Source organism: Vicia villosa, linkage group LG6 (assembly GCF_029867415.1).
Source record: "Vicia villosa cultivar HV-30 ecotype Madison, WI linkage group LG6, Vvil1.0, whole genome shotgun sequence".
NCBI lineage: Eukaryota > Viridiplantae > Streptophyta > Magnoliopsida > Fabales > Fabaceae > Vicia > Vicia villosa.
In genome coordinates, this window is record NC_081185.1 from 89,623,290 (window position 1) to 89,648,238 (window position 24,949).

At 33.5% G+C, this 24,949-nt stretch overlaps 1 protein-coding gene across 1 annotated transcript; it reads right to left on the reverse strand.

The window, feature by feature from the left end:
• Positions 1–24,212: 24,212 nt before the first annotated feature.
• LOC131614103 (uncharacterized) lies at positions 24,213–24,524 on the reverse strand. Its single transcript, XM_058885732.1, has one exon. The coding sequence runs from the start codon at positions 24,522–24,524 to the stop codon at positions 24,213–24,215; it is 312 nt and encodes a 103-aa protein (XP_058741715.1).
• Between the last annotated feature and the right edge of the window lie 425 nt (positions 24,525–24,949).

Below are 24,949 nucleotides of genomic sequence, written 5' to 3' on the forward strand. Positions count from 1 at the left end.
TGGTGTTATTTTGTTGAAAATGTGATATTTACGAACCGACCGAAATAGTGTGAATTTAAATATCTTTTATATTAAATATTAGTTTTTGGAATAGAAAATGAATTGATACTTGGTTTAGAAGTGTATTCTTATATTTTGTTACGATATGAATTAACATGAGATAGTATGGTTTGCTAGTGTTAATTGTATTTTGGTGAATCATAATTGAATATTGTTTCTATTATGTGGATTGATATCAATGTGTTGTGAATGTTGTGTACAATTTGATATATAATTCATAGAGTTGAATTATTATGGGTATGTGATAAGTTAAGATTGAGGAGATAATCTTAATTGCATATGTTTGTTAACATTGTACATACATTCATGTCATGGTGTGCCTTGAAACAAAGGTGGTTTGCTTTGAAACAAAAGCGAGGCTTAGATTCTAGAGTGAATCGGAAGCGGTAAACTATATGTTTACATTTTTGTGGGCTTTGGTCTTGTCCGGATCTGAAGCGTGGCTAGATTCTATATGAATCGGAAGCGGTGGAACCTTGGGTCCACATTGGGTACCACATGCATAGAGTCACATGTCTTGCATCGAGTCACATTGGAGTTATGTGATATTTGAATATATGAAATTATGTGATTATGTGATTGTTATGTGTGCATGAGATGTGATAATTAAATTTGGTGATGTTTGATACATGATTTTGGTGATATATGTGAATGTGTGATAATGATGGTTCGTGTGTATATTTGGAAACATAGTATTGAATCAATTTGAGTATTATATTAATGAACTTGGTTGTATACTTGAATATGTGAAATATATTTGATAGTATGATTTATATGGTTATATAAGGTGGGACGAATTCCTTTAATTGTTGATTTAATCATTGTGCTTTATTATACTTTCTTCATAATGATTTGAATTCTCACCCTTCTGTTTTAATGTTGCCCTCGTTTGGCGACATGCAGGTTCTGGCGTTTAGTAGCTCGCGTGTGATCTTAGTCGGAGTTTCTTCCGAGTTATTTGGAGATTAGGTAGTGAGTCAATGCTCTGGTCATGTAACACTAGGTAGACTAGTTATTTGAACTGATGTTTCTATTCGGTTATGTATTACGTTTGATTTGAGAACTTGTTATGTTACTACTTGTTGTTTGATAGGCTCTTAAGCCAAATATTCTGAATTATGTTTTAATTTATGTTGATATGATTATTGAGACTTAATCATGGTATGGGACATGGATCATTTTATGAAACACATGAGTATTTAGTAGTTTCCGCTGTGAATGGATATTCCGGATAAAGTATGATTAATTGAGAAGTGTTATTTGAAATGACCAGGTGTATCATATATTGTAAGTAAATGCTGTCGATTTTTAAAGTCTTTTAGTTTTTGAAAACATCGATGTGACGCCCTTTTGTTATATGCATGCTTATTCTCTGATTATATGCTTATTTATTTTGGGGTATAAAAGGGGTGTTACATAAGTGGTATCAGAGCATGGTCGACCAGTTGGTCAAGGTTATTAATGTCTTTTATCCTGTTGTATTTGATTCGTGTATCTGACACGATCGATATTGTTTTGTCTGGTTGTTTGGTTGCTTAGGACGATGGCTGCAGGAAGGAATGTTGACATTAATGTTGAGGCAATGATGAGGTGGACTGGTGCGATTGGACAAGCGCCGCAAGAGAATGTCGGTTATGGAGGAAAGGATGAGTTTCGTGCTTTTGGAGACTTTCAAAGGTGCAACCCGCCGATCTTTGAAGGAGGGTATGGACCGGACAAAGCGCACGCATGGATGAGAGGAATTGAGAAGATCTTTCAAGTCGTGAGTTGTACTGATGTACAGAAGGTACAGTTTGGTACTCACATGCTGACAAAAGAAGCTGACGTTTGGTGGAGTAATACTGTACGGAGATTTGAAATAGAAGGTATTGAAGTTACTTGGACTCTTTTCTGTGATGCATTTGGGAAACTATTTTCCAGAAGATATGCGTGGAAAGAAAGAAGTGAAGTTTCTACAGTTGAAACGAGGAGGAGAACAGTTCCGTGAGAAATCGTATGATGACATGAGGGAACAATCTGGTCTTGGCAAGAAGCCAAGTGGGGGAGGAGCTTCTACTCCGATTAAGTGCTACAGGTGTGGCGAGACAGGTCACAAAACTGTTGATTGTGGAGTTGGTTCGAGTAGGAATTGCTACAGTTGTGGTGAGAAAGGACACAATTGTGCCATGTGCGATAAGCCAAAGAAGGAGCAAGCGAGAGGAAAAGTGTCTGCGTTGTCTGGTGCTGAGACTAATATTAAGGATAAGTTAATCTGAGGTACGTGCTTTATTATTGATAATGGTGCAACGCATTATTTTATTCTTTGGATTGTGCTATAAGATTGGATCATGTTTTATCTGTTATGCATGGAAGTGTAGTTAGTGATACAACTGCTGTGGCTTTGTTTCTATTTCTTTTACGTGTTTGAATTATTCGTTGATCATCTTTGGTAGAGATTTTGAGAATTGATGTAATTTGTTTTCCGTTAGACCAAGTTGATGAATTTTGGTGTGAACTGTTTGGAGTTGAACTAAATAATTGTAACTGTAAGAGAGATTGTGGATCTCGGTGTTGTAAGTGATTTCGATTGCGAGTTCTGAAGGAACACTATTATGGTTTAGTAACGATGGTTTATGTTTCATTATGATTGTCAACTGTCTATTGACAAATTGAGGACTTGGTCACCCTTAATCTATTGTTGATAGAAGACGAGATCGTATTGGATGAGATAGACTTCTCTTACTAACTTGGTAGCGTGTAAAGCGACTAAGGAGAAGTTGAAGAGTAGATTTGAGGAATTGTTTGAGAAGAGGTTCATTGCCTGAGGGTATAGTCGTAGAGTTACCCTGTTTGTCAAGTAAGAAAAAGGAAGGTTATATGAGGTAATGTTTCTTGAGGATATTTAATTCTAAGAGCGACGATGATCATGTTAAACATTTAAGGATTGTGTTATCGGTGCTGAAAGATAAGAAGGTTATGTAAAACTTTATGAATGTGAGTTTTGGTTGGAAGAAGTGAATTTTCTTGGATATGGGATTTCGAGTTGAGGTGTGTTGATGCAGATATCGATAAGTGGTAGCTTATGCTTCAAGGTAACTTAAAGTACATAAGAGGAATTATTCGATGTATGTATTGGAGTTGTTTGTCGTTGTGTTTGTTTTGGAGTGTAAGAGGCATTGTTTGTTTGGATCAAGGTTTGATGAGTTGAGTGATCACAAGAGTTGAATATGAGGTCAACAAGACGAGTAGAATTTCGAAGGATTTTAATCTTTGGTTTGAATTACCATCCTGGAAAAGTGAAGGTTGTGGCCGATGCATTGAGTAGGAAATAATTTTATAAGTTATGTTGAGGACTCAAGAATTGGAAATCGTTGGAACGATTTAGAGACTTGAGTTTGGTTTGTGAGACGAAGTCTTCGTGTGTTAAGTTTGGTATGTTGAAGCTTACTTGTGGTATTCTTGACGAGGTTAGAGAGGGTCAAAAATTGGATTTAGAATTAGTTGACAAGATGACATTGATGAAGCAAGGAAAAAGGTAATAACTTTCGGGTTGATGAGAATAGTGTCATGAGGAGTCATGATCGAGTTTGTATTCCTGATGTTTCAGATTTGAGAAAGAGAATTTATGAAGAAGGGCATCGTAATGGTTTGAGTATACGTCATGATGCTACTAAAATGTATCAAGATTTGAGGGAAATGTTTAGTGGTAAAGTATGAAGAGGGATATAGTGGAATTGTGTATTTGAGTTGGACTTGTCAGAAACTGTTTAGTTGCAACAGTTATTCTATTCGATTGGAAGGGAGATAGTATCTCTATGGATTTTGTTTCGAGATTGCCGAGGCATTGAGTAATTGTGAAGTGAGTTGGGTCAGTATGGATAGTTGACGAAATGTGCTCGTTTTATTCCGATGAAGATGGATTATTCGATGAAGAGACTTGCTAAGTTGTGCATCGAAAGGATTGTGTGTTGCATGGTATTTCCTTCGGATGTTGAAATGACATCTTTTGAAGCTTTGTATGGTCGTAAGTGTAGAATGTTTTGTATCGATATGAATCGATAGAGAGAGTGGATGTGATTTCGGTGTCGAAATGGTTGTGTCGATTGAATTTTCGAGGACGAAAATATTCTAAGTGGGGGAGAGTTGTAACATCCCAATTTTTATTAATATTTTTATTAATTATATTAGTAATTATATTATTTGGTGTTTTTAATAATTATTTGCTTAATTTAGTCATTTCTTATGTTTATTGAAATTTTCGCGTTTTGGGATGATTTAGTCGGTATTAGTCTGGGATAGCGGATCAATATTTAATCGAAAATTTTAATATTTTTAGCATTAAGAATATTAATGAGTTAATATTTAGCGTTTTAGGAATTTTCTGAGTAATTAAGATTCGACCGGAAATATGAGACATTGAGTTATTAGAGGATTTTATCCGTATTTGTTTTATTATATTATTTTATTTTACTTGGTGTGTTAAATAATTATTTAATTGTTATGAGATATAATAATTAATTGAATTAATTAAATTTGTGTGTATTGGTGTTTATTTAGTTTATTGAACTAAATAGAGATATTAAGAGATTATATTTAATTGGGCCTATTTATTAGAGTTAGAAGTAAATAGGGGGTGTTATCTTTTAAGCCCATTTTATAAACTATAAGATAGTAAGGGTTTAGTGAGAGTAGAGATATCATTTCATTTGGTCATTTTCAAGAGAAGAGAAAGGGGAGAAAATAGACTAAGAGAGGAGAAAGGGGAAAAAGCTAGGGGAAGAACAACAAGGGAGAAAGTTAGGGTTTGAAGCACATTGAAGAGGTAAGGGGGAGAATCCTTATTATTATGTGTTAGTATGATTGGGTCAATGGGTAGATTAACATGACTTAGGAATTTTGTTCTTCAATTTTAGTTTTTTGACATGTTAGATTTTGTTGAGAATCTATGAAATTGAGGTTAAAAATATGATTTAATGTTAGTAATTGGTATATTGGTGAAATTAAGGGAATATGGAGAATTCAATTTATAAAAACAAATTGCCACTTACTGTATCGTTGAAAGTAATTGATTCGGTAGGTTACAGTATCACCATCTTAATTTTGTACTGGAGTAGTTCATTCCTAATATATATACTGTATGCCTTGTTTTATTATTGATGAGAGATATGTGTTAAAGTAGTGGATCATTTACTTTTTTTATACTGGTATATTGACACTTAAGTTAAGTTGAGAATAACAATTAGTGTATAACAATACTGTAGCGAGCTGGTATATACTGTGTCATCAAATTGACATTCAGTTTAGATGTTGCTAATATATATATAAATATATATCTTACTTTATGAGTATAATTGATAATAATTTAATAATTATATTAATATTTTAGGAGTTTTGAGTTAGAGATAAATATTTTATTATTTGGTTAATTAGTTAGTTTCAATCCCGATAGAGTTGTCAATAGAGTTGTTAGAGTTGTCAATAAAATTGTCAGAGTTGTTTTGAGTTATTAAGAGTCATACTTTTATTTGTTTTGCGTAATTTTGACATGTTTAGAGTTGTAAGTGTATGATGTCGGTGTTTCCTTTTTCGTTGAAACTTAACAATTCATATCTTTTAAACCGTAATTCTGTTTGGGTTCCCGTTCAAAGTGTTAGGAAGCATAATTATGAGATGATTTACATAATTGAAACAGCAGGATAGTGAAATTGTGAAACAGTAGCAATTATAGAACAACTATAAATTCAAAACAGTCTCGTTCGACCGAATAGCGGAGTTAAGCGGTATAATTAGTTGTTCGGAATTTGATGAAAATTTACGTGGTAGCTAAGTATAATTAGTAGATTAACATGGTGGTGTTATTTTGTTGAAAATGTGATATTTACGAACCGACCGAAATAGTGTGAATTTAAATATCTTTTATATTAAATATTAGTTTTTGGAATAGAAAATGAATTGATACTTGGTTTAGAAGTGTATTCTTATATTTTGTTACGATATGAATTAACATGAGATAGTATGGTTTGCTAGTGTTAATTGTATTTTGGTGAATCATAATTGAATATTGTTTCTATTATGTGGATTGATATCAATGTGTTGTGAATGTTGTGTACAATTTAATATATAATTCATAGAGTTGAATTATTATGGGTATGTGATAAGTTAAGATTGAGGAGATAATCTTAATTGCATATGTTTGTTAACATTGTACATACATTCATGTCATGGTGTGCCTTGAAACAAAGGTGGTTTGCTTTGAAACAAAAGCGAGGCTTAGATTCTAGAGTGAATCGGAAGCGGTAAACTATATGTTTACATTTTTGTGGGCTTTGGTCTTGTCCGGATCTGAAGCGTGGCTAGATTCTATATGAATCGGAAGCGGTGGAACCTTGGGTCCACATTGGGTACCACATGCATAGAGTCACATGTCTTGCATCGAGTCACATTGGAGTTATGTGATATTTGAATATATGAAATTATGTGATTATGTGATTGTTATGTGTGCATGAGATGTGATAATTAAATTTGGTGATGTTTGATACATGATTTTGGTGATATATGTGAATGTGTGATAATGATGGTTCGTGTGTATATTTGGAAACATAGTATTGAATCAATTTGAGTATTATATTAATGAACTTGGTTGTATACTTGAATATGTGAAATATATTTGATAGTATGATTTATATGGTTATATAAGGTGGTACGAATTCCTTTAATGGTTGATTTAATCATTGTGCTTTATTATACTTTCTTCATAATGATTTGAATTCTCACCCTTCTGTTTTAATGTTGCCCTCGTTTGGCGACATGCAGGTTCTGGCGTTTAGTAGCTCGCGTGTGATCTTAGTCGGAGTTTCTTCCGAGTTATTTGGAGATTAGGTAGTGAGTCAATGCTCTGGTCATGTAACACTAGGTAGACTAGTTATTTGAACTGATGTTTCTATTCGGTTATGTATTACGTTTGATTTGAGAACTTGTTATGTTACTACTTGTTGTTTGATAGGCTCTTAAGCCAAATATTCTGAATTATGTTTTAATTTATGTTGATATGATTATTGAGACTTGATCATGGTATGGGACATGGATCATTTTATGAAACACATGAGTATTTAGTAGTTTCCGCTGTGAATGGATATTCCGGATAAAGTATGATTAATTGAGAAGTGTTATTTGAAATGACCAGGTGTATCATACATTGTAAGTAAATGCTGTCGATTTTTAAAGTCTTTTAGTTTTTGAAAACATCGATGTGACGCCCTTTTGTTATATGCATGCTTATTCTCTGATTATATGCTTATTTATTTTGGGGTATAAAAGGGGTGTTACACATTTCATCTTGCCAACTATACTTATCGTCACCAGATTATCGCCTAGTTGGCAAGGGAAAAGTGCACAACACTTTGGGAGATTTACTTCACCATAGACCACTCCCGAATGGACACCTGAAAGTATCAGTTGATGTTGTATTAGATCATGATGCGTTGTTACCGGTACCTGACATGGTCTCAGAGAAAACATTGTTGCGAGATGTAATAGGGTCATTTGTTGCATGGCCCTCAGAACTCATTTTCATTGATGATGAGGTATGTTGAAAACCAATATGACTCATTTAGTTTTCAAATGTCAGTTATGAACCGTTACGTTAATTATTTTTTACATGATAATTTTAGACTCCTACAAAACCCGCAATTAAGGGTAAAGGGATTTTGCAGCACGACGAGTCTGTTGCATAACTAAAAGAGGTACATGTAAAGTGTTAATTATATGATCTAAATCTAAAACTGCATGATTTTATAATTTACCTAAGTTATATGATTTTTAGGTATCTGCTCAAGGGTCACAACAAGTGAGCCAACAAATTCGTAGCGTACCACCCAAGGAAAAGGAAAAGGGTCATCCGAAGGCCGTGGCAAAAAGAGGTGCTTTTGTTCCTCGATACCGGCAGACGCTTGGAACACTTGTGGATACATCAAATTTGACGACAGGTGATATTCGTGAAATTAATATGAATGAAGGTATCTTTGGTTTTGAATTCACCAAAAGAGTTGCACTAGAGGACATGGAAGATATTTTTAAGCATAAAGAATTAGGCGTCGGTAATATTCACTCATACATCCGGTAATCCGATCAATATATTATCTAATTAGTTGAAAATTTTATTTAGACATTTCAATGAAAATAATCTAATAGTTATTATGTTTTTATTTAAGGTTATTGTATGACAAAATGATGCGCGGGACTGAATTGTCAAACAGATTCCATTTCGTGTCTTCCTCCCATGTCAGTGGAGCGACAATTGATAGGGAACCGACTTCAGTTAGACAACACTTAGTCGAGAGATTCATGGCCACCGGCAATACAGAAAGCTTGTATCTTTGGGCGTATAATACTCAACCAATAGGGTTAGTTTTTCATTCTTGGTTCATCTAAATTTTTGTTTCTTTTGCGTAGCAAAATGTTCATATAAACTTTTGTTTTAATCTATAGACGTCACTGGTTGTTGGTTGCTATGGATCCTGTAAAAGAAGTGGTATATTATCTGAATTCGGTAGACGGTGATTGGAAAAATTATATGCCTATGAAGGAAACGATTGATTTGTAAGTGAGATCGTTCTAAATATTCGTGTATATTTATATATTTAATTATTTTTGTGAGATTGATCTAAATATATGTTTTTATTTTGTTAGATCAATACAAGTATTCCGAAGTCAAAGAGACGCACAGGTATCACGGACTAAATCAAACAACATTACTTGGATTAAAGTGCAGGTACATTAATTTTCACAATTTTGCTTATAATAGTTATGCAACTTTATAAAACAAGACAACCATAAAATCTTATTTGTTTTTCTATATAGTGTCCGCGACAGCGAAACGATACAGATTGTGGATACTTTGTTTTGAGGTTTTTGAAAGAAATCCTTCAAATGAATCAATTAGAGATTCCAATCACGGTATGGATTTATAACTTAGGATAATTTCTTATAATTTATTACATTTAACTAAAACATGCATATTATGTTTTTGTTATGTAGTACTTTGATGAATTCTATTCTGCTTCTTACACGAAACTTAAGCTGGAAGAAATCAAAAAGGAATTGTGTCAATTTTATATTCAACAAAGAATCATATAGGTATGAATACATTATTGTGTGAAAAGTGTTATGAATATATTATTGTGTGACGGATTTTGATAATGACTTTGTGTTGGAGCCTTTAATTGTGTTTGAGCAAAGTTAGTTTAATTGACCGTGTTGTTCTGTTCATACTTTGGAGAACCAGGACCGTCCGCTCGTCGGATTTTGAGAATTTCAGGCTTATTCTGATTTAGTTATTGTTAGAGATGATTTAGTTATATGTATCTGTTGCAAACATGTGAATTGAACTATAATGGTGTATATATTTTATTTTGGATTATAATGGTATTATATTGGTATATAATGTCCTACATACGGGTTTTTGTTGAAATAATGGTATATATATATATATATATATATATATATATATATATATATATATATATATATGTAAGGCTTGAATTACAGGTTTAGAGATTATTTACAAAAATATTACAGGTTGAAAATAAAAATAAATTACAGGTCGAACTGGGAGGCTTAAATTACAGGTTGCACTTTAAAATATTGCGTTTAGCAACGAAAGCGCTTTTAAAAACGCTCTTAAAGGCCTACCTACGAATGCGCTTTTTAATAAAAAAGCGCTGCCTAAGATGATAAAAGAACGCATAAAAGCTGAAAAAAAGTGCTGCTAAAGGCTACTTTAGAATGCGCTTTTTCTAGAAAAATTGCTGCTACAGACCCACCTACGAAAGCGCTTTTCAAGGGAAAGCGCTGCTACAGACTCACCTACGGAAGTGCTTTTCAAAGGAAAGCGTTGTCTGAAGTAAACCTAAGGCAGCACTTTTGGCGTAAACAAGCGCTTTCTTTACCTACGGCAGCGCTACCATAGGCAGCACTTTTAAGCGCTGTAAAAGGCCAAAAAAGCGCTTTCGTAGCCCTTTTATGGCGTAGTGATTCTAACCCAAACTCGACTGGTTCTTCCAAAATCCAAACCCAAACCCATCTCCACCTCAACCCATTGTAGAACAAGAAACTGAAATAGAGGAGCCAACCAAACGTTTAAAGCTATCGCCAACACCATTCTCTCAAACACAATCTCAAACACCTACACTACAAAACAATAAACCCTCTTTTTCTTCAACCGTTCCAATAAAAAAACTCAAACTCAAACCTGCTGATGATGCAAGAAAACTCAGACTCAAAACAAATCAAATTACTGTTCTTTTTGTGGATGACGTTCATAGGTTTAATAAGTCTCAACAAGATTATTTCTTACCTGTTATTGAAGATGGTACATTGTTTTTGTTGGTGCTACTACTGAAAATCCTTCTTTTCACTTGATTACACCCCTTTTATCGCATTGTCGTGTCCTTACTCTTAACCCTCTTCAACCCCATCACCTAAGTTTGCTTCTTAACCATGTTGTTACTGATAGAGATAAAGGGTTGGTGAAAAGTCTCCGTTTTGGTTCTGATTCTCGAGTTGATGTTAGTGTTGGTGAAGATGTGGTTGATTTTATAGGTAATAATTATGACGGGAGGACGAGTTTGTAACAAGGAGTGAAGGAGTGAAGAAACTTTGGTTCTGGGTTCTGGGTATCTGAAATGGTTTAGGGTGAAATGGTTTATGGTGAAATGGATTAAGTTATTAATGAAATGTAATATTGTTAAAATGTTATTGACTTAAATAAAAAATAATGAAAATGGATTTAAATTGTGATATTCCATGTAAGCCAGGCCACGTAAGCCTTTTTTTGACACATCAGCATTTTTGAAGGGGAGAAGTGAAAGTAAGAACCAGTTTCGTGGATTTGAAAGAGACAGGATCATTTTCGTGAGTTGATCAAAATACGAGGACTAAAAATATATTTAAGCCTAACTATTATTTTAAGATTTAGTATAATTTTGCAGTCGGCCCATCTCACCCAGTTAATGTCCTAGTCTATTTTTATAGCTTTACTTACAAGTAACTACAAAAACTAATTAATTATTCAAAAGTTGAATATTATCTCAATGAATGACAAAATTTCTTTCAAGTTTTTAATGTTATTTAGATTCTCAAAACCAAATTTATATTGATAAAACATTATTAAAGCCACTTTACACAATTTTCCATTAAGAATATTTTTTCTTACTTTATAGAATACCTTAATAAGCTTTGGAAGCTAGCACTATAAGAAGCTTCCGCATACGAGTTTTCTTTAAAGAGCATTGTTATTGCTATCTTGACACCCAATTTTGACATTAAATACTTACACTATATATAATGTTGACCGTTTTTAAAACGGTAAATAGTGTATTTCAATTAAAATAATATTATGTTTAGAAAATATTTACTTTATATATAAAAAAATATTTATTTTTAAATTTTATTTTATCACACAAATATATGATTGTGTCATAAACCAATTTCACAATTGTATTAACCATAAAAATGTACTACTTATAATCTCTTAACCACTTTCAATACATCATTAACCAATAAAATACATGGTATTAACCATGTTCTGACACTAAATTATAAATATATTAATCAATCTTTATATCTATTTAACCAACTTTATGTTACTATTTAATAATTTTTTAATGTTGAAAACTTATTAATCAAGTTATAAATTCCATTAACCAACTTTATACAAACTATTAACTAAAGTCTGAACGGTATACATGTTAACTTTTTTATATCAGAATATATATTAACAAAACTTAGAACTGTATTAATCAAGCTTTAATATTTCACTAACCAAAATAATTTAAAGAAAAAGAAAAATATATATTAAAATTTTAAAAAAATAATAAAAACACTCTTCACGTATTTGTGAATAGTGTATTGGGTGTAGGTGTAAGTTTATGGTGTCAAGATATCTTTTATCTTCTTTAAAAACCATGTAGTAGGTTGGAAAAAGAGAATATTTGAAGAAAAAAATGTTTTAAAAAGTTATATTATTTATTTTCTTTTTTTCCGACCGTCTTTTTTATAAAAAAAACTTATATATGTTTTTTTTCTTTTTTCAACCGTCTTTTTTATAATAATTTTACTTCACTTTTTTTATTTAACGACATATTAAATTGATCTAAATCTCATCATCGTGATCATTTCTCGTATACAATATTATTTATGTTTGGATCAATATCAAACAATGTCTAAATGAAAAGATTTTTATTGGTACTAATATTTTTACATTTTTCCTTGACATGATTGTTACATTTGTTTGTTGGAAGAACACATAAATCATTTTTGTCAACATGATTAGTAACATAAAACACTTGTCGAACCAGTGATGGTAATATAAAAGGTTCGTCTTTATAGTCAACTCTGTCATTATATGTGATTAACAATATTTTATATTTTATAGTGAACATGTTTAGCAAAATGTTATGCCAAGTTATGAGGCGTCATGTCTCTAAGTGATCAAGAGACTTTAGTAGAAAGAAACATGTTAAGCACAATGTTCTACATTGTGTGAGACGTCCTGTCTCGCTCTAGGTTGTTTTGCATGCAAGATGATTGTAATGATTCTTATGCATTTGAAGATTTGTTTCCTTTCATGTATGATCACAAATTTGATTGTGTATGCGCATTTTGGTTTAAGAAAGATTTTATCTAAACATGTTTCAGCAAAATTGAATTTGATAGATTCAAGAGACTTAGATTTATTCAACATTTGACCAATCAAGGTTTACAATCAACATAATTAAAGAATAATGTCATGTGCTTTTGAAGGTTCAACCACACTCAACTCCTAACCATATTAGGCTTTCTAGCTGGACTGTTGTTGCTATCTAAGGAGTCTCTTTGTAAAGACTCAGACCTTGCATTGTTTAACTTAGCAATTTTTATTATTATTGAGTTATTACTTGTTTGGGTGTTTATTTTGTAATACTCTATTCTTGTGTCTTATTTCTAAGTTAGTAGATTGGAGTATTTGAGTTTTACTATTGCTTTACCACTCATATATTTTTAAAGCTGTCATACCCCAAAATTTGCCCATCATATTTTTACTCACATGACCTTCAATTACTCAAGACTATGCAAGAATTGAGCATACTTACCTGTCTCCTAAGCAATCAACCCACAACTAGGGTTTTGCTTCTCTCAAAGTAAAATCAGGTTCTGATACCTCAAGTGGACTTCACAGCATCTTATATGCTTCAAAGTATCCTCATGCCAAGTTTCAAGCTCTGATTCACAAATTTGTTCAGTCAATGGTTCAAATGATCAACAGTCGACTAGGTTTACCTAAAAGTCAACTATAGTCAAATTACAGTCAAAACTCTTGATATTTGGTCCACATAAATATTTTGAAGTTATAGTCATCATTTGATCAAGGTTTGATCATGATTCATCGAGAAAAGCTTCAAATTCATCAAAACTCATGGTTTCTAAATTAGGGTTTTTAAGAAGAAAGTCAACTGAACTTTGAGTGGGCGTAACACTCACATGGTTCATCAGAAATTGTCCAACCAAAGCTTATTCTCAAGGAAATTAATTCTCTACAACTTTGATGTTGGGACCAAGACCAAGAAATGCACAATTTGAGAGATAAGAGCCAAAACATTACAGGTCCTTCAAGGAGTTCACAAAAAGCTGTTTTTTGTCAGGGCCAATATCATCAAGATAAAATCTCCAAATGTAAAAAAGGTTCCAGTGTGACTTGTATAGGACATCTTGGGCTTTCCAAAAAGTCCTAGAACACCTTCATATGATAAAAATTGAGGGAGATATGAGGCTGAGAAGTTGGTCGATTTTCAAGAAAAGAGCAAAACCTCAATTGGTGAATTTTGAACTTTTGAGTATTGGGTCTATAATTTTGAGTTACCCACGTGGATACAAGCTTATAAGAGGCCCATAAGTCAACTATTATTTATGTTATGATTTTTATTTCATTTATTTTTAATTTATTCATTTAAATTTGAAATAAATCAAATAAAATCGTGATTAAATATTAAAAGATCACATAATTGACGTGTCAAGCCATGATCATTCCAAAATTAATCCAAGGGTCAGGAACAAATGGAAAAAAGGCTGGAAATATATTTCAACCAAATATAGAAAGATTGAATGCAAGTTTTCAAATCAAATTTTTTCATAATGAACATGGATTCTTTCCAAAAGCTTTTAACTTAATATCTTCTAATAGCAATGTTTTTCTTAATTTTTTTGTAATGTTTGATTCACATGTATCATGCGTCCAGGCACAGTGTTGTATGGTAGGTCTTTCGATTTCTGCCCTTGGATCTTAATTGATCTAAATCTGAAGGATCAGCGTACACTCCCCACCATGGAACCTCGGAGCTCATCCATACAGAATCCCACGCCCTGGACTCAATATCCAATTAGGCTTAATACTGGCCCATACCCCTCTTTTCAGACTGCACCTTCTGGCCCATTTATTTTTCTCTTCTTTGTTTTTATTTCCTATTTTTAGTATATTTTCTCTATCTTTTGTTTTATTTAAAATTAACCAATCAAAAATCATCAAAAAAATATTTTAATTTTAGAATTAGGTTTAAAAAAAAATTAATTAATTTTTAAACACAAAAAGATTTTATTTTTCTCTTCATTTAAATTAACTTGTAATTAATTTAGAATTTGTTTTTCTTAATTAAAATCAACCACAAAAATACCCAAAAAATGTTTTTATTAATATTAGGATTTAGAGAATTATTTTATTCATTAAATAAGAAGGTTTCTTTTTGTTTATACTTTCTTTTATTTTTAAATATTAGAAATTGATGTATAGGTTGCAAGAACATTTTTGTAATAGCGTAGTTCTTACGTTCCGCATTTTTTTTACTTCCCGCATTCCCCATTTGGTTTTATGTACTCCCCATCCCCGAAGCCATGTAATATCTTAGGTTTACATTTCCGCACTTTATTTTTCTGCAAAATTATACTGCTTAGATGTATGTTTAGGATTGTATGGCAATATTACAAAATCAAACGCTAGCTAACCTAAATACAAGATTAAATACTCGAATCTAACACATGTGATTGCTGCACACACCCACCTTTAGGGTACCCCCTCTTGGTTGCCTTCTCGATTATAATAGTCAAGTCCCTCGAGTGTAGGGATGCCTTAGCATATGCTGCCTATGATTCAAAAGCATCATTGTCCCTTCGGAATAAAGATCATAGTCCCTCCGAGTTGCCTACAATGAAATGATCTCGTCCCTCGATGTTTCCTTCGATTAAATGATGATAATCCCCTCGAATGCTAAGGTATCCTTATTGGTTGCCTTTATGACTATTCACCTTTCATAGGACTTCCTACCCTCTTTATGGTATGGATAGCCCTTATGACGATCCGATGACCCTTCGATGACCCGTACATCCAATGTATAGGACTACCTGCCCTCATATGGTATGGATAGTATTATCGCTCAAGGAAAGTCTTTAGAATATGAAAGGCCTTACGAACTTAGGATAGGTAACTCTTAAGTGCTTGCTCACAACGAATCAAATGTTTTTCACACCCCGTTCTTTAACATTGTCTTTTTAGACATTCTCAAAAACAAAATTGTTTTTCTAAACACACACGACACTTTTCAAACATTTCAAACAAACAAGTGAGCTAAGCAATTAAGAGCCCATGGATAACCATGGATACAAAGGGTGCTTACACATTCCCTTTGTATAACCTACCCCCGAGCTCAATTTCTTTTCTTTAAGGTCTTTCCTGTTCTTTTATACCTTTCCTAAATGGATAAAATAAAAGTCAGTGGTGACTCTTGCTCACCGCAACATTTGTTTGCGAAACGACATTTTAAAATCAGTTCTCCCACCGAGTTACCGTAACTATCTAAACACTTGGGAAAGTGTTTGTGTGAAAGTGAGAGGGGTCTCAAATTCAGGAGGAGTATGAATTGAAGTTCACATGTAGTATTAGGAAAAAAGTCATTGAACTAAGAAAGTTCAAATACAAACAATTTGTACGTTTGACTATTAAGAGTGGATTTATTTTCATTTAGTTAATACTATTTAGACGTAGGTGACTTTGCACTCAACTGGGTTACCCATTCTTGTCTTTTTATATCTTACCTTTAGTCTGTCTGTTGAACATTCTAATTATCATACACAATGTTCCAACATCATGTCTGACATATTGACCAGTCGCTCCTCGGAATTCTTTGACAAAAATACCTGCACGTTCCCTCCGTCGTTGGGCATCTACCTCAGTCAAGAGAGGAGGAGACATTGGTTTTTTCATAGGGTCCTCGCCCTTACCAATTCTTTTCTTTTTTATAACTTGCCTTTAGTCTGTCTATTAAACACTCTAATTAGCATACACAATGTTCCAACATTCTGTCTAACTTCTTAACTAGTCGCTCCCCGGTATTCTTCGACAAAAATACCTGCACGTTCCCTCCATTCACTATTAGAAAATTTGCTTTTAGTGACCGATTTAGTGACCAAAAAATTTCGGTCATTGTAGTGGCCGAATTAGCCACCAAAATCTGATATTCATGAGCCAATTTTAAGAGGTCACTATATCGGTCACTAAAATAAATCAGCCACCGATTTAGAGACCAAAATTTTGTGCCTGAAATTTTGGTTTAGTGACTGAATTAGCCACCAAAATGTGATATTCATGAGCTAATTTTAAGAGGTTACTAAATTGGTTAAAAAAATATTTTTATAAACAATTTAATTTATATACAAAAATTAGAGACCGAAATTTCGGTCACTATTATTTTTTGTTTTCTTTTTCTATTTTTAATCCTCTTTATTATATTACTATTTCTTTTCCATTTTTTAAAGATTTTATTTATCTTTCAATTTTTAATGTTTACTAAAATTTTCATATTTTTTATTGTTTTAACATATAATATATTTATATCAAATTATAAGTATATATGTTTAAATATAAAATATATCAATAGATGTGAAGTGGTGTAGTGGAAAGTTCTTATTAAAATACGTGGAAGTCACAAGTTTGATTCTTAGGTATCACAAATTTTAATTTTATTTTATGAAAAAAACACTAAAATTGGTCACTAAATTCGGTCACAAATTTGGTCTCTAAATTTCGATCACTAAATTCGTCGCAAAATCTTAGCGACTAGCACTTTTTCAACCAAAAAGTAATGGTCACTAAATCGGTCGCTAAACGTTTTAGTGACCGATTTTTAAGCTTTTTCGATCTCTAATTCGGTCACTAAAAGTGAATTTTCTAGTAGTGGTTATTGGGCAGTTTTTACTTCTACCTTATTCAAGATAGGAGGAGGCATTGGTTTTTTTATAGGGTCCTCGCCCTTACCAGTAGTCCCTAACAAAAGAGCTTCTGAAGGACTTATTAACATAGTATTCCCAGAAAAGGAGTCCCCGTATACTCCTTCTATTTGAGAATCTCCAATCAGGGAAGCGATCAAAATCTCTACGGGCATAGGGAGAGGAATGTGACTCACACTCCGTTCCCTTTCTCTGAGAAGAAGAAACAATACCCTCCAAACCACTCTATGATAATAGGGTTATCGCTCATCATAATGAAGATACATTAAATGCTTGAATAAAAAGCTGAAGTGAACATAAGGTACCTTGAAACATAAGGTCGAAAGCAGTAAAGCAGAACAGGAGGCCGAAATTCATAGCTTTAAAGCTTTGAATATGTGGTGGCGATTACTCCTATAAAAATGCTCTCAGAGAAGAGTGGATGACTCAAAGAAAACAAGGGAAACTAACTCTACAAGATTGAGAAAAGGTTTCCCCATGTTCCCTCTATCCTTATATAGGCGACGACAATCGCGCAGATCAGATGGAAAGCAAGAAACAAGTTTTGATCAACGCTTAGATTTCATCTTGGAGACGCAACCAAACTCAAGTGCACTCAAGTGCACAATAAGCTATCTCACGACGCTTTATACCTTTTTAAGTCACACACCAAGAGGAAAGTGACGAAACGTTTCAATGATGCGACTTTATTTAATGCACACATTCCCCATTAATCTTAGGCAAAACCAAAACACTGCATGCCAATCGACGCCTATACAACCATTCTTAAGGGTCGACCACGACTACAAAAAGACGCCCTCGACATCCTGAGTGCTCGGTGAGTCTTGGGGGAAACTGTTCCGTGCTAGCTAAAAGCCCTATAACACAAGGCCTACTTATCTAACCTGTTCCATTAAGCCTAAGGTATAAAAACCTTAACAAAGGTTTTTCATGTACACAATCTCTAATATCCACTCTTACTACAATTATCTTGAACCCCAAACAGACTTGGATGTTAGAGTGTTAACCATGTAGGTAGCCCCCCATTTGATCCATCTTATTAGAGAATAGCAACGTCGATTCAAGATCGACATCGATTAATTACATGTATTGAAGATCAATACCTCTGATCCAAAAAGCACTATGGTCGAAACCTCCGATCCACGGTACCGCATCATTGAACACAGTCATGAAGTTTTGCTCCGCCATAGCTTCTGCAATCTTCTCCATTTCTGGATCTGCAACATAACACTTATTTTTAAAAGTGTCGTCTAATTTAATTTCGTGAATTGAAGCAACACTTTTTTAAATAAGCAGTAGTAAAGGGGGTGATGCTCAAACTATTTTTTGGAATAATGATATATTTGAGAGCAAATTATCTCTAGAGTTGGTTGCAAATGACTATAATTTCAAGTTATTCAAAGTTCTCCTTGGGAAATAAGAGGGCGTCTAAGGCTTAGTAAGAAAGAAGAAGTGAGGTTTATGTTTTGTACATAGTCTTTTTAAAGCGAACTTTGACGGGGGAGTTGAGAATGTTGGAACAAAACCTAGCTTGAACAAGATCAATCTTTACTCGATTGATTCAGTAAACTTCAAAAACACTCTACACTCAAGTGACACACACACACACACCCACACAAGGTTTCATTGTTCAAGTTTGTTCCTAAAACTTTTAGAATTGAAAAGAAGAATAAAGATTAGAATAGATAGGAAAATATTGAATAAGAAGAAAGTATTATTGATGTTGATTTTACAAGGTTAGGAACCTCTTTGTTAGTGTTCCTTTGAGATGCCTTAGTATCCTCTTGGTGGCTGCAAGATGTGATAACTTTGGCTATTGCACGAATCTACTCACCATGCCTACATTGTATGCTAGATCAGGACTTGTGTGACAAAGAAATATCAATGATCCTATAAGTCTTCTATACTGTATTATATCAATATCATCTTCATTTGAATTCTTTGTCAATTATAATCTTGGTTTAGCTGATGTTGAAGCAGAATTACAATCCTCCATCTCAAAATTCTTGAGTATCTCATTAGCATATGTTCTTTGGTGCATTATCAGCCCTCTAACACACTTTTAGAACTCAATTCTAAGGAAGTATTATATGTTTCCAAGATTAGGAATCTCAATTTCCTATCTCAAGTAAACACATAAATCTTCAATATTCTACTTGCAGCTGCGTGTGATTTGAAGATCATCTTCATAGAGACAGAGTATTAACAACTCACATTTACTTATTCTGACATACACACCATGATCACCTATGCACTTCAAAAACTCGTTTTCTCTTACAATGTCATCTATCTTCTTATTTCGATCTCTTGTATTATGTGTGAGCCCATACAATGCCTTTTGCAGTTTGTACACCTTGCTCTCTTTTCCTTCCTTCTTAAAACCAATTGGTCGTGACACATAAACCTATTCATATAAAGGGTCATTAATAAGTGCACATTTCACATTCATTTTACACATTAACCACTGTTAACTGGGATTTTCAACATTCTCAAATCTTAGCATATCAAGAAGAAGATTGAGGAAACACTTAGTGGAATTTGGATGATTCTAGAAGGTGTTTTCAACGCGCATGTTGGAGGTACCTTTCAATATTCAAAGGAAAGCATCAAAGTCCCTAGGGGTACAACAGTGTTTGGGACTTAGTGATTTTTAGAATAACATAAAGAACATTTTGAAGGAGCCAGTTTTAATGTGTAACGTGGCTAAATAACTACCTTTTAGCCTTATATGCATTAGGAGGACACGTGGAGACAAGATCGAAGGAGGAATGCATGCATCGAAGACATGTCAACCAGTAGAGAAAGGGCCATTCTTAGCAGTTATTTAGATATTCGTATAAGTGGGAATCTTAGTGTTAGGATTCAATGTATTTATCTTCAGAAAAGTTGACGTTACAAAGAAAAAGTTTGTTATTTAGACTAAAGAATGACTTGGGCAAGATTTGATTGAGTCCAAATTATTGAGATACAAGGTTGGGCTAGTAACATAATATTTTCACATGTTCTTTAGAGACCCCTAACCTGATCGAGATTAATTTTGGGACAAAAAAAGCTTCCCATATGGCAATGGATTTCGCCTCTTGATCAACATTGAGAGAAGAGAACTCTCGAGTGAACCACTCAGGACCAGGAGTTTGACTAGCAAAAGGAGCCATAAATGAAGTGAAGTTGTGGCGCTTTGCAAACATCATGACGTATCCTGTAAAGGCCTCTTGCAAACTAGATTCACTATCAGGTATGAGTCATCAAGGCCAATCGAGCGCCTTCATTCCTCCTGTTCTTGAACTCTTCATAATCATCCTTCGGTTTGTTGACTTGTATGGAAGGTTCAAACATGGCATTCAGCCATAATTGAAGTAGCCAGTAGGGGTCAGCTAACAAGAAATTGGTTACAGGTTTAATAGTCTCCAAAAAGTCAACAGTTAATCCTAAGGTCTCATAGAGAGAACCTAATATCAGTTGGCTCAAGCATATTTCTCGACCATCATGTAGCTTGTTAGCTAAGGTCAGGAATCTTTTCTCCACTTTCAACGATTTGCAACAGAAGATGCAGCGCGACAGTCATAATGTCAGGAAGGCAATATACATATGCTCTTTATCAGATACCACATCAATGTTTCTGTCGTGATGATCAGCTATGTAGTGACTAAAGCTAGGGCGATTTCTGTTGCAACTAATGGTGTCTTCATTACTCTTGTTTGGGTCAAAAATCTCCCCAGTTGGTCGAAGGTCAGTGATGGCACCTATGTCAAAAAGTGTTGGCCTGATCATACTGTAGGGAGTTGGAAGGTTTTTGTAGTACTCTCCCAAAAATGCAAGGAAATGACAAGATAATTTTGGCAATGGACCTACTTTCCAAAGCTGAATTAAGTCATAAATCCCCATGTCTTTCCAGGTTTGGGATTTCTTCTTTTTTAGATTTTTTCGAGCCAAGAAATGCACTCTTCAGCATTCTTAGTCGAAGGGGCAGGACGAATTACACGAAGGGTGTTGCTCATACAACCTAGAGCTATGGGATTCGCTGCATCAAGAATGGATTTACCTTTGGAATCAGTTGCATCAACTACAGGTTTTTCCTTAAGTTTCTTCGTCTCAGCGACGGGTTTAAACTTAGAGGTTTTTTCTTGAACAACAGATTTTCTGCTAAGGTTATCAGTATTAGCCGTTGGCTTTTTTAAGCTAGCAATGGGCTTCGTACGATGGTAAGCAAGAAAAAATTCCCTGAGTTTCTCAACATTTTCTTTAGGGCCAGGTAATGGACCCATAAGTGCATGAGTTTCACCATAAATGGAAAAAGGGATTATTACTTGGGATTTGTAGATGCACATTTTCTCCTCTTGAAGTGCAGGTTCAGGAACATACTCTTGAAATCACTGATTGCTTGTCATCTATTCTCATGATTAGGACATCAACAATGCCTCCAGCTGCTAAAGTGTTGTCATTTGCACAGTTCGCTTTGTTTTTCATGAAAGGACTGATATTGACAAACAAACCTTTTCTACTAGTCATGTGTGATGAACTTCCTGAGTCTAAGTACCATTGATGTCTATGATTTTCTTCCTCCTTTGTTGTCACAATCAGCAACACATCTTCATTATCTTATTTTGTAAGCTTTACATTTCTTTCTTGGTGGTTATTCTTGCTTGTAGGACCCTCATTTGCATAGTGAGCATACTTTTGGAAATTGTAGCATTAAACATGAGCCTCTTTGTAGCACCACCTCTGTGACTACTTTGATTTGAAGCTTGCTTCTAATTTGATGAGCTTCCTTCTTATTGGTAACATATTCCATTTGAATGGTTGCATCCTCCTATACCTTTGTTCCCATTCCATTTTCTTTTTCCCTTCCTATTTTATGCTAAGTGTGCCTGCAATGCCACATCATTCTTAATTTCGCTTGTAGATCTTTCAATCATTTTTAGCTCATGAGATTCAAGTGTCTATTGTAGCTCTTCTTTTGTTAGGCTTGATAGGTCCTTTGATTCTTCTATGGATACTACGACATGATCGAATTTTGGAAAAAAATATCTCAAGATCTTTGCAACTATCGACCTTGATGACAATACTTCTCCTCACATTTTGATATGATTCACCAGACTAGTCACACCGGTGAAAAAGTCAGTTGCACTTTTGTTTTCTTACATTTAAAGTAATTCACACATTCTTTTGTGAGTTTGTAACCTCACATCTTTTACTTTTTTAGGACCATCAAACGTCTTTTCCAAGATGTCCCATGCCTCCTTCAATATTCTACATCTCCAACTTTTTCAAAGTTATCCGGATCAACACATTGGGTGATTATAAAGAGGGCTTTATAATCCTTCTTCTTCTTCTTCTTCAATTCTTTATGAGAAGTCTTTTGTTTATCAGTGGCACTATCAGTGACTGGTGTTACTCCATTATTCACAATATCCTACACATCTTGATAGCAAAAACAACCTTCACGTGCTTACACCAATTGTCATAGTTCTTGCCATTCAAAATGAGAAGATTTGTGGAAAATGCCCATTTGAATGAGAAAAAATTGCTCGAGATTTTCCAAGAATCGCTGCCAGTGCTCTAGATACTAGTTGTTGGAACAAAACCTAGCTTGAAAAAGATCAATCTTCACTCGATTCATACAACAACCTTCGACAACACTCTTACACACACACAATGTTTTAATGCTCAAGTTTGTTTCTCACACTTTTAGAATTGAAAAGAAGAATAAAGATTGGAATAGAAAGAAAAATATGATAGAAGAAAAGAGTACTATTAATCTTGATTTGACAAGGTTAATAACCTCTTACATTGAGATTACTTACAAGCCAAGTAATCTCATTTTTTAACTAACTTTCAAAACAGAATTTCTATTTCATAACACAATTTCTACAATTAACTAACTTGTTACTTATTTCCTAAGTAACACAAAAGATACTATGAATTATACTCTCAAAAGACAATACCTCTAATGATCCAAGAGATGATTAGAGTTATGTGTTCCACAACCATTGTACGGGTTTGAGATCTTCATCATCCTCTTTTGATATTGTTATAGCAATTTTTTAGTGGGAATTCTTCTTCCTCATTATTATCATCGTGATTATCTTATGCATCCATGATATTGTTGTCTTCTTCATCAACCATATCATTGTCTTCTTCATCCACCATATCACTCTAGGGTTCAAAACCAATCCTTCATTTTTGAAATATACTCAGGAATACTACCACTTCAGTCTCAGGAATACTACCACTTCAATCTCATGAAAACCTGTGTTTTATAAATAGGAATATATTAGAGTGAAATAAATATTTCATTATTATCCCTTAATTTCTCATAAAATAATTGAAGTTAACTTATGTCCTATTGATACATTATTTACACTAAATTTAAATTCAATTTTTTATAGTCCATTACAAACATCTAATTTAAATGTCATTCAGAGACTACTTGTTCAAAATTGGTAATTTAGAAGAACACCTTATTGGTAATCTAGAAAAACTTTTTTAAAACGACTACATAGAATGCTACGTTTTCTTCTTATGGATTAAAATTGTCTTCTCTTATGTTTTATATCCTTGTTTCTAAAGAGATGAGATAAATACAAATAACTTTTCAACTTCACAATTAAATCAAATTTATACAATAAATTTAATTCAAAATTACAAAGTACAAACGTTCACCCAATTAACAAACTGAATCCAATATTAAGGTATTTCATTCCACCAATTTAAATAGAAGTACAACATGATTTATGTCATACAAATAAAAGAAGTATAAGGATATTAGATATATGGACAGAAATAGAGACATTACAAAATCTACACAAAAACATTACAACCACTAATGTGGTATGGACTAAGTCAATACTCCAACAATAATGTCAACCACCACAGCCGCCACCTCCACACCCTCCTCCACCACCGCACCCTCCTCCACCCCCTCCATGTCCTCCGTCACCATGTCCACCACCGTCCCCTCCATGATGACCATGATTTCCACCTGAAGTTGTGTCAACAGGAGTACTTGCTATAGCTGCGGTCATAAAAACCATGTTACCATCTTTGGCACCACCATCACTTTTGAATTTTTTGGGGCTAGCTTTTGAGGCATTGATGGGTTGAAATCCATTACTGTGCTTGTTTATGTTGTTATCGTCTCTTCTCTTTCCGTGTGGGCAGCAAGAGTTTCCCATGTCTATATGTGGTTGGCTCTAGTCTCAGTCTTCTATACAAGTTTATTGTTCTTGATTTATATAAAAATCTATAGTCAACGAGCGTGTTTCCGAGATAAATTCAATGTGACGTACGTTATATTCCTTCGGTTAAGAATAAATTAAAGGTTTATAATATATCAACAAAAAATAATACAAATTGTACTAAAAATAAAAATTATAAAATTGGGAAGAAGCACTTTTTTTAACTACGGGTCGCGTGATGAAATTCTTTAAATATATATATATATATATATATATATATATATATATATATATATATATATATATATATATATATATATATATATATATATATATATATATATATATAATATTGTTAGTAACTTTTATTAAAAAATAAAGATGGGGCCAATCTAAAAAAATAGTTTTAACAAGAATTATAT

Bases quoted from the DNA above. Each gene is read 5' to 3' on its own strand.
- LOC131614103 (XM_058885732.1), bottom strand. From the start codon at position 24,524: ATGGGAAACTCTTGCTGCCCACACGGAAAGAGAAGAGACGATAACAAC.